Source organism: Rattus norvegicus, chromosome 5, assembly GCF_036323735.1.
Source record: "Rattus norvegicus strain BN/NHsdMcwi chromosome 5, GRCr8, whole genome shotgun sequence".
NCBI classification, from domain to species: Eukaryota; Metazoa; Chordata; class Mammalia; order Rodentia; family Muridae; genus Rattus; species Rattus norvegicus.
The window spans coordinates 65,186,313-65,199,146 of NC_086023.1; the positions used below are offsets into that span (position 1 = coordinate 65,186,313).

At 48.2% G+C, this 12,834-nt stretch overlaps 2 protein-coding genes across 23 annotated transcripts in view; one reads left to right on the plus strand and one right to left on the minus strand.

Annotated features, from left to right (window-relative positions):
* Positions 1-3,251, plus strand: part of Tmod1 (tropomodulin 1) — a 77,502-nt gene extending 74,251 nt beyond the window's left edge. For 3 of the 4 annotated variants that reach the window (XM_063287195.1, XM_039109314.2, XM_039109315.2), the window contains one exon: positions 1,768-2,022. In XM_063287195.1, the coding sequence (XP_063143265.1) occupies positions 1,768-1,832 (65 nt within the window). In that variant the 3' untranslated portion in view covers positions 1,833-2,022. Of the gene's footprint in view, positions 1-1,767 lie in introns of all 4 variants that reach the window. The other variant, NM_013044.2, reaches the window with a different exon arrangement.
* Positions 1-12,834, minus strand: part of Tstd2 (thiosulfate sulfurtransferase like domain containing 2) — a 44,164-nt gene that overhangs the window by 18,951 nt on the left and 12,379 nt on the right. For 13 of the 19 annotated variants that reach the window (XR_010066411.1, XR_010066410.1, XM_063287911.1 and 10 more), the window contains exons 5-9: positions 12,036-12,161; positions 11,241-11,346; positions 7,922-8,040; positions 7,328-7,486; positions 6,622-6,760 (exon numbers count right to left, since the gene is read on the minus strand). Coding sequence is in view for 16 of the 19 variants with exons in the window: in XM_063287911.1 (XP_063143981.1) it covers positions 6,622-6,760; positions 7,328-7,486; positions 7,922-8,040; positions 11,241-11,346; positions 12,036-12,161 (649 nt within the window). In the remaining 3 variants the exon portion in view is untranslated. Of the gene's footprint in view, positions 1-2,516; positions 6,761-7,327; positions 7,487-7,921; positions 8,041-11,133; positions 11,347-12,035; positions 12,162-12,834 lie in introns of those variants that run through there. The other 6 variants (XM_006238088.4, XM_063287909.1, NM_001108663.1 and 3 more) reach the window with 5 other exon arrangements.

Below are 12,834 nucleotides of genomic sequence, written 5' to 3' on the forward strand. Positions count from 1 at the left end.
CTAGAACTTTTATGGTGGATGGCTTCTCTTTCTTGGACACAACAGCTGAGTACATGGGCGCCCCTTACTGTGAAAGTTAGTTCTTAGGACCATGCACTCAGATCTAGCCTCATAGATACAACAAGGAAGAGTAATGGGAGTCCATCCCTCTCACCTTTTGCCTCCCCAACCTGGTCTCCTGTACTTTCCATCAAAGTCAGTGACCACAGGTGCAATCCTAGCTCTGCAAATAGGACTATGGCTTTCTTTTCTAACAGAGGAGAGCTGATCCTGTGAGGATCAGAACAGACATGGACATGTAATCAAACTACCGAGAGAGGCACTAGGCTGAGACTCAAGTAACAAGTCTTAGCTCTTTCTGGTCCTAGCTTTGCTCTTTTTCTGAGACAGTTTCATGTAGCAGAGGCTGGTCTTGAACTTGCTATGTTGCAGAGACTAGCCTTGAACTCTTGATGCTCTTACCTCCACCTCCCACAGGGAGGTGAGATCACAGGGGTGTGGCACCACACTGTTTATTACTAGTTTTCTAGCTTTAAGCAAACATCATACTCTCTTTACCATTTCCTTTCCTGTGGAGTGCAAATGACAACGTAGAGAGCCCAGAGCCGTTAGAGGGGCTTCTGTTCAAATCCTGGCTCTACAAGTATGTGGATGACTCTATACCATAGGTACGGAGAGGTAAGGGTAGCCCGAGGACATGCTTGCACAGTTAATGTGAGCGATGGGCTCATTTATAGAAACTGCACATCTGTACAAGACTCTTCTGTTCTTTGGATTTTGGTTTTTGTTCCTTTAAGATTCCCAAACTGTGTGACACGGTTAGTCACCTTCAGGAATGTGGCTAGATGATGTCTTCCTTCCAGATTGCCTACCTATCCTGGTTTGCATTCCGCCTTCTCACCCGGGATGAGGGAAGTGGGTAGGGACCTACACTGAGCATCTGTGACCTGTGACCATACCTTCACAACATACCTGCCCCATCTGAGTCATGTACGAGTTGACTGAGGTATTGAAACCCATGGGCTGAGCTGGTGACTGCACATCCACCTCAGCTTTGCAAGTAGAAACCATCTTATACTGACTGACAGGTAGCAATGGTTACCTGCCTCCGCCACACACATCAGCAGGCCCCTTGGTTGTACTCTAGCTCATCTATGGCCTTCCCTGACCTTGTGTTCTCTTGCAGTGAACATAGCTTGCCATAGGATCCCTTTGGTCCTAGCCATTCACTAAGCCTTTATCTCCTGTCTGCAACCTCCTGGCTCCCAGTTCCCCGTCTACAGGTTTACCTGTCATGTGAACAGCATTTGAGCATGAATTGTCTTGCTCCTGGGGAAATGTCACTGTTAAAATATGAGGGGGCATGACAATTGCAGGCAATTTTCAGTTATTAACATAAGCAGAAGGCAGGCCAGGCACTCCCAGAAGGAGCAAGGGAAAACATTTTTAGCAGGCTAAGACCCCATTCTTAGGACTAGCTAATGTTAATTTTGCTCAGATCCAGTCTTCAACTGTGGAGTCCCTGTAGGCAAACTGGTAAAGGTGAAAGGTGAAGAATGGGGGAGGGGATTCGGGGAGGACAGAGGGGTTGTGTGGTCAGACATTTAGAAGAGATGTGAGGAGGATACCACAGACTCATTAGTAACCAGGAACAAACTATACAGCCCTTCTTGTAGCTGTCCTTGGGAAGCGCTCTGACCTTGTGAAGCCAGGGTCACTTGGGCCTGGGCATGGCAGCTGCCTCACATCTCTCTCCTTCCTTTGTAGTGAGGAAGAGGAGGCTCGCAGACCTGACGGGGCCTATTATTCCCAAGTGCCGCAGCGGTGTCTAGTGCGCAAAGGGACGCCCACGCCTATGAACTGGACGTGTTCTACCGATAATGTGTGTTCCCCAGTGGAGACCAGGAGGCAAATGTTGGCGTGAACTCTTGTGGTTCAGTTCTTTGTGCACTAAGGTTTAGGGTAACTAGTGACTGTAGTTGGACCTTTTATAAAATATGGTTAATGTGAAGGTTTTCTTTAGTCACAGAAGTTCAGTCTGATAATTATTTAAAAATGCAGAAGCCCTCAAGCTGGCAGGCCTTGCTGCAGACAGCGTGACACTGGCAGAGACAGCCCAGGGGCCCTTGGCGGCCGTGCTTTGGTGCTTAGGTGCACTTACAACATGAATGCATCAGCACACAACACTTCCCACCTAGTTTGGAAGCATGGTGAAACAATTTATTTCAGATTTGAGCATAGCAGCTCAGTAAAAGAACATAGATTCATGATTTTTCAACCCCACTTGAAACGTTAAAATCAAGATTAAAGCTGCCAAATTGATTCCAGGATCAAGTCCCCACCCCCTAAGAATGAAAGACAAGCCCCAGAATTTTCTAAGAATCAGAAAGACACAGGATTCCTTCTGCCAGGTAAGAGAAAGGGGGAGAAAAAGGCAATAGTGGAATTGAGTTTCAAAACCTACCACGCCAAGCAACAGACATGAGTGCTGTGTGAACACCTGGGAGGTTCTCATCTGTAGTCAGAAATCATTTCTTCTTTATTGAATGCCAACTTCATGATGGATGAAAACTTACAACCACATAAAAACATCTTCCAATACCGCAGTGAGCCAACGGCTTATGTGAGATCAACACCATTGGGTGAATTTCCAGTCCACCATGCCTGTGGTATTTAGCATGGCCCTGCTTACAGACACCAAGTGCCTGCCCGGTCACTTAGGAGACAAATCAAATCACACACGAAGCCTCTGAAGGACAGCAGAGTACAACATCCCAATGGTAAGGAATTAGGAGATCCTGGACATACAACACAAGGAATTATTCTGAAACCTAATCTTGGCATTCCTACTGGATCCCTTTAACACCATGGGAGCCAGTAAAAATGTTAAAATACACTGTTCTTGTGCCTTTTAATAGACCACAGTGCCAGTTAAACTAGTACTTTTGTTGCTTTGGGGAGTGTTTTCCTTAGGGATTCAGCCGATATGACAGTGATGGCTCAAAAGCTGCAGAGCACAGCCAGGGGCTTCTGACCTAAGACCTGCACACCGGACTGTAAGGCCATGGACAGCACAGGGTAACTAGAGTGGCATCGGGGCCTCAGCACTGTGAGTGGTCACTGAGGCCCAGGAGTGGCACCAAGCTGCAGGGACAGCCAGCTCCACTCAGCTTCTCCTTGAAACACAACTGCAGCTGCATTCTGCATCACTGGAAACTGCAAAATAATATTAAAGCCATTTGGTGTATGTATGGCCTGTGTGCTTCTTAAGAATTGTGAGACAGGAACATGTGCCCAAAGGCCAGGAGGTTAGGTCGCTACCGTGCTGTATGAGCTCACTAATGAATGTCCTGTGTGCCACATGTGACGTAAGCCTGCTGCTCATCTGGATCCCTGAGGATGCTTACAAGCAGAGAGAGGGACTGCTGGGGAATGCAGAGCTGTTAGAAGACCATCTTTAAAGAAACCTAATCAATAGAAGCATGGGCCACCTCTTTCCAAAGACCTCCGTGAAGGAACAAAGTGTAATTGCTTTAGATTCTGAAGGCCACGTGGTCTCTGGCCCTACTCAGTAGTGCCATGATCACATATAAAGGGATGGGTTGGCAGATTCATTAATGCTCCAAGGCACGAGGTGGTCAAAGCCACAGAGCCTTCGGGCAGTCAGGGAAGAGAATGAGGCAGGGGGAGATAGAAGCTGGTCTGGTTTAAGAGTCCATACCCAGGGCCCAACTTTTATACTTTTGCTGCCAGGGTGAAGGTTTGCTGACACCAAACTGTAAGGCTATGGACAGTACAGGGGACTAGAGTGGCGCCGGGGCCTCCCTGCTGCACGGCCGAGGAGCCACCAAGCTCAAGACAATCTCTCATCAACACTGGGATCCCACATGGTTTACCTTTTCCCAGGCTCTAGCATCTTCTCAATCAAAGCAGGTAAATTAGGTAGCCTACGCTGGACTTCCTGGTCCTTTGCTGTGGCCATCTATCTGCTAGGGTGGTAGTGACCAGCATGGACACTCTCCATTTGTTTCTACAACCTTCACCATCTGCACATGGCTATGTAACTCTACGTCGTGAAGCCAGTGACTGCTGAACGAGCAGTTCAGCCTCAGCAGCCGCAGGCTCCGGGCCCAGGCTCAGGGGGTCACGCACGCTGCTCCTGCGGAATGCGTGGCCTCCGGGCTGTGCACTCACACTCTTCTTTAAAACTGTCCTGGGTGGGGTCTGAAGCCTGCTTGCCCCCTTTGTCTTGACACATGACACAACAGGCTGTGAATCCTTGTCCTTGACAGGCAGAACAGGTCAACACAAGCTGGCGGCATTGAGGAGTAGAACAGAGTTTATATTGGTCCCACGGGGCTCCACAATATGAACATTCTAGGGAGAAAGGATCTCATTATTCTCTCTCTCTCTCTTGCCTGTGCACGAGTGTGCGCGCGCGCGCGCACGCACACACCACACACACACACACATACACACACACACACACACACACACACACACACGCATGTATACACACGCACACACACACAGAGTGGGGAGGCATGTACTTAGTCAATTTCTAAAATAACTCAGTTCACTAGAATCTCATACACTCTTTTGGTCCAAGGGAATGTTTCCAAGACAGGCAGGGTGGTACCAACTATGACCTAAACACTTGGTAAGCTGAGACAGGAAGATTGTAAGTTCAAGGACAGCCAGCGGGGCGGGGAGGGGGGAAGGTATGTGTACAGTGAGACTGACCCTGTCTAAAAATTAGAAACAGATAGATTAAAGAAACTACTATTCTTGCTAAGAAGGAAAAAGGCCTTTATTGAGGGTGAGGGTGGTGTGGAGAGGCTACTTCTAGGACTACGTTCTGACTCCTCTTCCTCCATCCACTGTGGTTCTACCGAGAAAGAGCTTCTGAACCGGCGTATCACCCCACAGTCTCCCTGAGAAAACCTCCCTTCCTAGGGGGGCAGCACCCCTGAATACAGATGACCCCCATTACATCCAACTTGGAGAATGCACAACTCCCCACCCAGGCCACCCCCCAGGCATCTGATCACCCAACTCCTTCTGCCCAGTGCTGGTCGCCTTTGAGAAGAGCAGTCTCCCTTCTTTCTGTGCTGTCTTTGGCCTTCCTCACAGGCATGCGGGTGTTTGCTCTACGCATCCCTCATTTGTTCTCTACTTAAGATCTATACTATACCTTGCTATAAATCTGAGGGTTTAAAGGAAACAAATATTAGACCATCATGAGAAAGGATTAGAAAAGTGAACAGGCAAGATGTCTCAGTGGATGAAGGCAATTGCTGCCAAGAATGATGACCTGGGTTCCATCCCACGACCTACTGGGTGGAAGGAGAGAACCGACTCCTTCCTGCAGGTTGTCCTCTGACCTCCACACATACATTGTGGTATGTACATGAGCAGATGAGTAAACGTAATTTTTTACAAAGACCAGAAGGGAAGAAGAGAAGATGAGCAAATCTTACTAAGAGGCCTGTAACCAGAAGGTTCTAGAACCTGTAGCAGCCATAAGGTTGCCTACCTATGACTTTCACTCAGATACTGCTGAGCTGTGGTATCCAAGGCAATCCATGGTCTGGGGACTGTGTCTCCTTCCCTAACTACCTGTAACCAATGAGGCCCCGTGTGCCCAGCCGGCTGCAGCGACCACCCTCATGGCCTGCCACTCTCATCTCCAGATGTGCACTCTGGGTGTGACAGTCTGGCTGCAGCTTGTCACAACACTGATCACCAGGGTTGATTTGGCTGATCTGCCTGTCTAAGCAGCTGTCCCTTTCCTCCCTCATGGCTCCATGTGTGTCCCTCCTAAAGCTGCAACCCAACTGATGAGGACTTTCCCCAGAGAAAGGAGGGCCAGCCTTAGGTCAAGGGTGTACCAGCTCTCTGTTCTCCCGTTCAGACCTCCAAGCGAGCCCTCACGTGGACAGCACGGTGTCTACAGGCCAATCTGCTGCTCACTCTGCCCTGGATACTTGCAGCCTCATATGAGGACTATGAACCCCGACTATGAAAAGTAACTTTAAATGAATGAAATCAAATGCATCGTGTTTTCAAGGAAACCAATTGTACGGAAATACAAAATGGCAAAATAACTTTCAAAGCGTGGTAACAAAAGCTATGTTAATGCTAACACATTAAATACGAGAGTGAGTGGGAAGCCTACCTATGCCCCCGTGAGACTGTGATGACCATGATGCCAAGCTGAGCCACCCAGAGCACCAGCCGTGGTGGGGCAGGTCTGGGAATCCTCCTGGAGACAGAGGCCCAGGACAGCTGGCACAACTGGCCTGCCTCATGACGGAAGTGAAGTATTTTCTCACTCTAAGTCTCAGATCCCCTGAATTCTACATCCTGTCTCTAGGAAAGGTCCCTGACCCAGCTTGTCTGTCCAGCTCCAGGCACTGCAGGTGGCAGTAAGACCATTTACAGGACTTGCCCACCCAGGATATGGCATGACCATCACCATGTGAAGTCCGCTTCATCCCAGTGCCCCTCACATCTCCAGGCGATGCTCAGGTGTCCCGGCCTGCCTTCCTGGGCAATGACTCTAGAATGGTGATAGATTCTGACCTGGAATAATGTGGCTCTGGGCCTGGGCTGACCTACCTGAGACCACAGCACTGTTGTAGGCCAGGGCAAACCGCTCATCAAAAACAAACAGCTTCCCTTTGAAAAATCCATCAGGAAACTCTTCTAGATACTTGTGGATGCCACCCTTGAGCTGAAACACTTCCTTACACACTCCCTGGGTGTAGGAAAAACAGAGACTTAGAAGCAGTTCTGTGGTGGTGAGTGTCCAAGCAGAGAATCCACTGCCGATGCCCACCAGCCAGGGGCTCCCAGAGGCCCCTGCACGGGGTGGAAAATGCTGACCAAGGGGTCAAGGAGCCACCTGGCCAGACCTTGCCTACTGGAAGCTGAGCGATGACAGCAGGCAGGCCCTTCACCCTCTGAGACCCTGGGAAGCCTAACTATTTTTGCTATCCCCTAAATATAGGAAGGCATCTGTTGGGACATGTAACGTTACTGAATTTGCTCTTCTCAGGATCAAGTACGAGGATTAGGAAAGGGAGCTGCTCAGCTAAGCTTACTCTTTTGTACCTGATGAGTCTTCAAGACTGCTAAGTGCTGGAGACTTAAGCTCAGGTTTTATGCTTACCAAACCAATGCTGGAGCTGTACCAGGGAAAACAAATCCCTTGGCCAGCTAGTGGTGAGCAGGGGGATGAGGGGTGGAGTGAGGGGTGGAGAGCTCCACACCGGCTGGTGGGTGGAGTGGTCTTCACCTGTGTGCTGGGCCTGCAGTGGCTCACCTTGGCTCTGAGGTATGCAGAACCCCGTTCGCAGCGAATGCCCCCAGTGCAGTACATCAGCACCCTCTTCTGCCTGAAAATGTCAAGGTTTTTGTCAACGTAGCTAGGGAAGTAACTGAACTTCCTGATGTCTGGTGCTAAGCAGCCCTGGAATCGTCCCTACAACACGGGGACAGAAGGAAATGATTAGATAAAAATGTACCTGCTGGGAGCCTAGTTCTTTCCAGTAACAACCCCCGCTTCAGCAACAAGCATCTGCTACCCGAGGTTCACATCCCACACTCTCACCCTTTAACCTCAGGGGCAGGGACTGACAGGTCCCTCATGGTGACGGTAGAGGCCATGCTGGCAGCTCTCACTAGGTCGCTGGCACATGACAGGGACAGGTTCATGGGAAACAAAATCCTTTTATGTGCCAAGATGTCTTTTAACTCATACTTTTTACGCTTTCTCAACAGACCCAGAGCTCAGGACTTAGGTTTTTCCTGATGATGCTGGTGCAGGAAGGAAGGGGATGTGGCTAAGGGCATGGGAAGTACACGGTGCTGCGTAAGGCACACCCACCCCTGCCACCGGGTTCTGCCTCTCACTTACTATTTTGCTTTCATAGAAGTTCCTGCAGTCCAGTAGGAGAGTATCACCTTGTTCCTGATTTGCCTGTGACAATAGTTTTTCTATTTCTTTATGAAATTCTCCAGGGGATAAATGGATTCCTAAAACCAAGCCAAACATTTACATTAAAAAAAAAATGAAAAATGCAAACGTAACCGCAGCCGTCCTGATGTGACTGAAGTGCTGGCTCTGCTCCTTTCCACCCGTCCCCTTCTCAGAAGAGGGAGCAGACAGGCACGGCAGCAGCTCACAATTAGGCTGAGATATCTCAGCAGCCCAGGTATTGCCATCTCCTTACTCCAGCCTGAGACTAGAGCGCTCCAGCAGTTTGGAAATCGAGATTTTCCTTAAACCAAGCGCTTGTGGATTTGTTTGGATTTGAGTCCACTGTGACTCAGGAAATGGGACAGTGTCAATGTCCACAAAGGAACTTCAACATCTTCGGTGTTCACTACAGCCTTCAATGTGTTAGGTGAAAAAGCTGAGCACAAGTCCACTGCTAAGACCTCGGGGTGGGCCAAGGAGGTGAGAGCGTGACATTACAGGAGAGTGTGACATCCGTGTGTGCCACACAAGGGTAAGAAGATGTATCTGCATCTGTGGGCATGCAGAAGAGAAGAGGGCGGTGGGCGGAGGTGACAATACGAGCAGACATGAAAAGAAGGTGATGGGGAAGAAGAGAAGAGACGAGACGAGTGCGAGAGTGCTCGAGGGAGGGTGGAGAGAAGGGTCTAGCCTGAGGAGTGTCTGCTCCATGACTCTCAGAACAGAAATATCCCCAGGAAGCTCACTAATTGTGAAGAACTTAGAGTGAACTTGGCATTACAGGATAATTACACTTCAGGGTGGGGGCCTCTGGTGACACTCATGACAGAGCTTTATGGGGTCACAGGAACCTCATCCCATTGAGCATAAATCCCAACCACCACTCAATAGTTTTCCAAACCTGGGGAGCGGTGTGGGTTTCCAAGTCTGAAAGCTAAAATTATAGAATGTAGCCAGGCCTGATGTTATTCAGGTCAGTGTCATATATTACATGGGTCCCAAAACAGTGACATAAAAATTAAGGTTCAGAACTATAAGAAGCATGGAAATTCTCTTTGCCTTCTCGCTGCAGGGAGTTTCAGGGAGCCAAATGTGTTCCCTGCTGCTACTCTTCTGGCAGAAAGTCCCACAGAGACAGAGACCTGGAAGGACATGTTTACAAGGGGTCCTTTTAAATCTCATGCTTCAGGGGAAGACAGCCCAGTACTGCCTGCAGGCCAGCCTCCCTGCAGCTTTCAAGCAGTGTCCTACCATCCCAAGTAGAGCTGCTGTCACTGCTCTACTCAAAGGGGACACCAAGTAGACACACCGCTGCCTGGGTTCTCTCTGTTCATGTATGAGCCTGTTTCCAGGATGCTTGCATCTAACCCTTTCCTTCTAGCCTGACTCTGGCCTCCTTCTTGGTACTGAGCCATGAAAAAGAGTGCCTTGGAAGCAGGGGCCCTTTGTTCTCTGAGAGAAGACAATACTACCTAGGAAGTAGTCATGGGAGTGGAGGCAAAGAAAGGGACTGCACCTGATCTGATCATGGCTGTGGCCAGAGCTGTTAACCGAGTTGTTGCTAGCCACCTGTGGCTGACCACTACCTGAACGTGCTTAAGGAAGGTAACAGTAAGTGTGACATACAAACTGCACTTCAGGGACTAAGTATGAAAAGTGAAACCTCACTAACAGTTTTGTATTTGTTACATAATAACATGTTTTGGACATACTCCATTTAATCATGTTATGGAAGCGAATTTCACATTTCTATTTATACTAGAAGCTGAAAAGTAATGTGATGTGGCTACCATATTTCTACCAGACAGCAAACTCTCAACCTAAATAGTGATCTAGGGGAGAGAAGTGAACAGAAGACTCGTCCAAGCCTGAGGAACTCTATACCAAATGATTCGGTGCCTACAGATCTGGTCTGCAAGGCCGGCAGGATGATCTCGCAGGTGAAAGAACATTCCTTCCAGCCTCATGATCTGAGTTTGAGGAGGAAGGAGAGAACCGAGCCTCATGACTCCCACATGCTCACTGCAGTTCCCAAGCCCATGCACAGTCACATAAATACAAGTCAGTGAGTACACGTAATTCTGAAACTCATCTGCAGTGAGGGAGAGGTGAGTCTCCAAGAGACAGTCAACTGAGGACTACCCCAGGGGATGCACTTAACACTATCCAGGTTCTGAGAAACTCTAAAGCCAGATGACTGAGATCCTCGAAAGTCAATCTGCAGGGAGGGAGAAGTGAATGTACCAGTTCAAAAACACTTTTTCTTGTGAAAGGGATCTTATTAAAGTTCGTTTTTCTTTATTTATGTGGCGGTCAGAAGACAGGCCCAGGTTTCAGTGCCCCCCCTGCATCTTGTTTGCAAGGGTCCTGTGGACTAGTTAGCCTGTGAGCCTCTCCCCGTCTCTGCTCCCACCGCACAGCAGGAGCACTGGGATTGCAGCTCTGCATGGGTCTGGGACTGGGACTCAGGTCCCCACACTTGAGTGACAAGTGCTTTACCCATCTTCTCAGACCCTCTTACTTAATCTTAATAGAAACTTAAACAGGAAATTCAATGACAGATATTTATTAATTGTTGCTAAAATGTTTTAGACATGGTAACAGTTACACTTAAATGTTACTCTTTCTTTTAAGGGTGTTTACTAAAGAATTTATGAATAAAATAACAGGATCTAGGATGAGAGAAAGGGATGGGGCCCAGGGGACTGCTTGCCATGAATGAGCAGCTGCTGCTGGGCCTTGTGTAAGCATATGGAAGGTCACTCTATTATTCTCTGTATTCTAGTTAATGTTTGGAAACTTTCATGGTAAAAAGTAAAACAAAACCAAAAATCCCTGCCAAACAAACGCCTTTCAGTCATCTATAGTAACCACAGGGAAGCAGGGATCGAATGTTCTACAACATTGCTTTGGTTTTGAAAGCCATTTGCTTACTGTGGCAAAAGCCCATGCACTCTTCCTGCTGATGAACTATTTGCAAATAATAACCACACTGCTTTTAAACTGCTCTCTCTAGAAAAAGGAAACAACTTGCCAAACCATCACCAAGAAAAATGTGCTTTGGGTATAGATGAGCTTTTAGTTACCATAAGCACCACAGAGGCCAGTCTAAGTGCTGGATGGACAAACAGTTATAGTCTCCCCATGGCTATTTTAAAGAGAAGGTTTATTACAGTTTTTGCTAATCAGTATTTAACTTTCTTATACACTTTATATCTATGACGAAGAGTAACACTTCTGTAAAACATAAGCATACCGGGGTTCTTGTAGGAGACCTCACTGGGGCTGATCCCCATGGGCACGATCTCTTCGAACACACCGACTCGCAATTCCGGGAAGCAGTGAGACCCTCCTTTGCTGCTCTAACCAAGGAGAAAGAAGACAGAGTTTATTTGTCCCACTGCCAGGTAGAGACAAGTGTCAAATGTAAGAATTATGGTATGTTTTACAGTGTGATAGCTGAAATTTTAAACCTTGAATTGGGCGGGGAAAAGGAACTTTCAAAGAAGATAAAGTTATGGTCCAAAATGTTCCAGATAATTCAACATGTTGATAAGTGTTTCCTGTTCCTCTTCGTATGCAGGAACATTGTGTGTGTATGGCTACACACATGTAACTCAGCACCCATAAGAGAATTGCAGGTGGTCACACGCCAGCTTCTGTTCTGGACCACGAGTGTCTTGCTGTGAAGTGCTCCCACCAGCTTACCGCATACCGTGACAAAGCATACAGTTCTTAGACACAGCACCACAGCTCAAAGGACCACAGCTCGATTCTGATGTGGTGTCAACTTTAATTTCAGTCCACCACAGAAGTCTGTAAACAGCCTTTCCAGGACTTGGATCCCAGTTTGTTTAGCTATACCATCCTTATCGGAAGGAGATGAGGATCTAGAAAGGACACTGACATGCCAGGGGACATGGGCCTGCCTGCTTGTTTTCCTGCACTGCTTGGCGCTCATGGGGAAAGGGATTTGTCAGGCTCTGTCTGTGCTCTTCAATGGCCCGCAGAAGCAGACTGTTCTAGCTTAGTTCCTTTCCTATTCTCTTACCTTAAAATCATCCTCGCTCAGGTAATCCTTAAATAATGGGCAAGAAAGCATGACTTCCATGTAGAGTCGGGTGGCCACTTTGCTTCCTCCAACGGTTCCATTGATTCCTTCTGTCGCGATCCGAATCTGAGACACAGGACAAAGAGAGAGGAATGCTTGGGTGCCTTCCACAGATAAAGTAAAGGTCCCTTTCATGTCAGTGAGCATAGCAGGAAAAGCAGAGGCTCTGCTGTGGCCTCCACAGTATCACAAGATAGAGCACAAGCGTCCTCTGAAGCAGCATGGCCTATTGTTCAGCTGTGCCAAACAAACTCCAAGAAGCCTGTTTGCTCCAGAGCCCCAACAGTCCAGCAGCCAAAGGGGACTCTGAGATGAGTCAAAACCCAGGCTCCAGAGAGGAGCTTCCAGAGGCTTAGGAAGAGGGTGAGCTCCAGCATTTCCTCACGGGAGGCCCAGGAAGCTTCCGTAGGCATAACAATGCCAAAAGTGGGAAAAACAAGCCCACTGAGGCAACTTTACCCCAGTCCTAAAGACGAACCTTACTTGACAGTGGGAATGCACACATCACCTCTGCTTGGAGGCCAAGGGAAAACCACCATCCCAAACCCATGGGCTGGATTCAAGTTATATTTTGCTCATTGAAGTGCCCATGTCTGCATTAATGCCTGCTACATAGTGTGTGCTCATGTATAAATGCGCTCTCTGGCTTCTCTAACCTGAAAATGTCTTTGGAATGCTTCACTGGGAATAGAACATGAGAGCTTGGGTGAGGATTCTTGGGGGCCTGCACAGTTAGTTG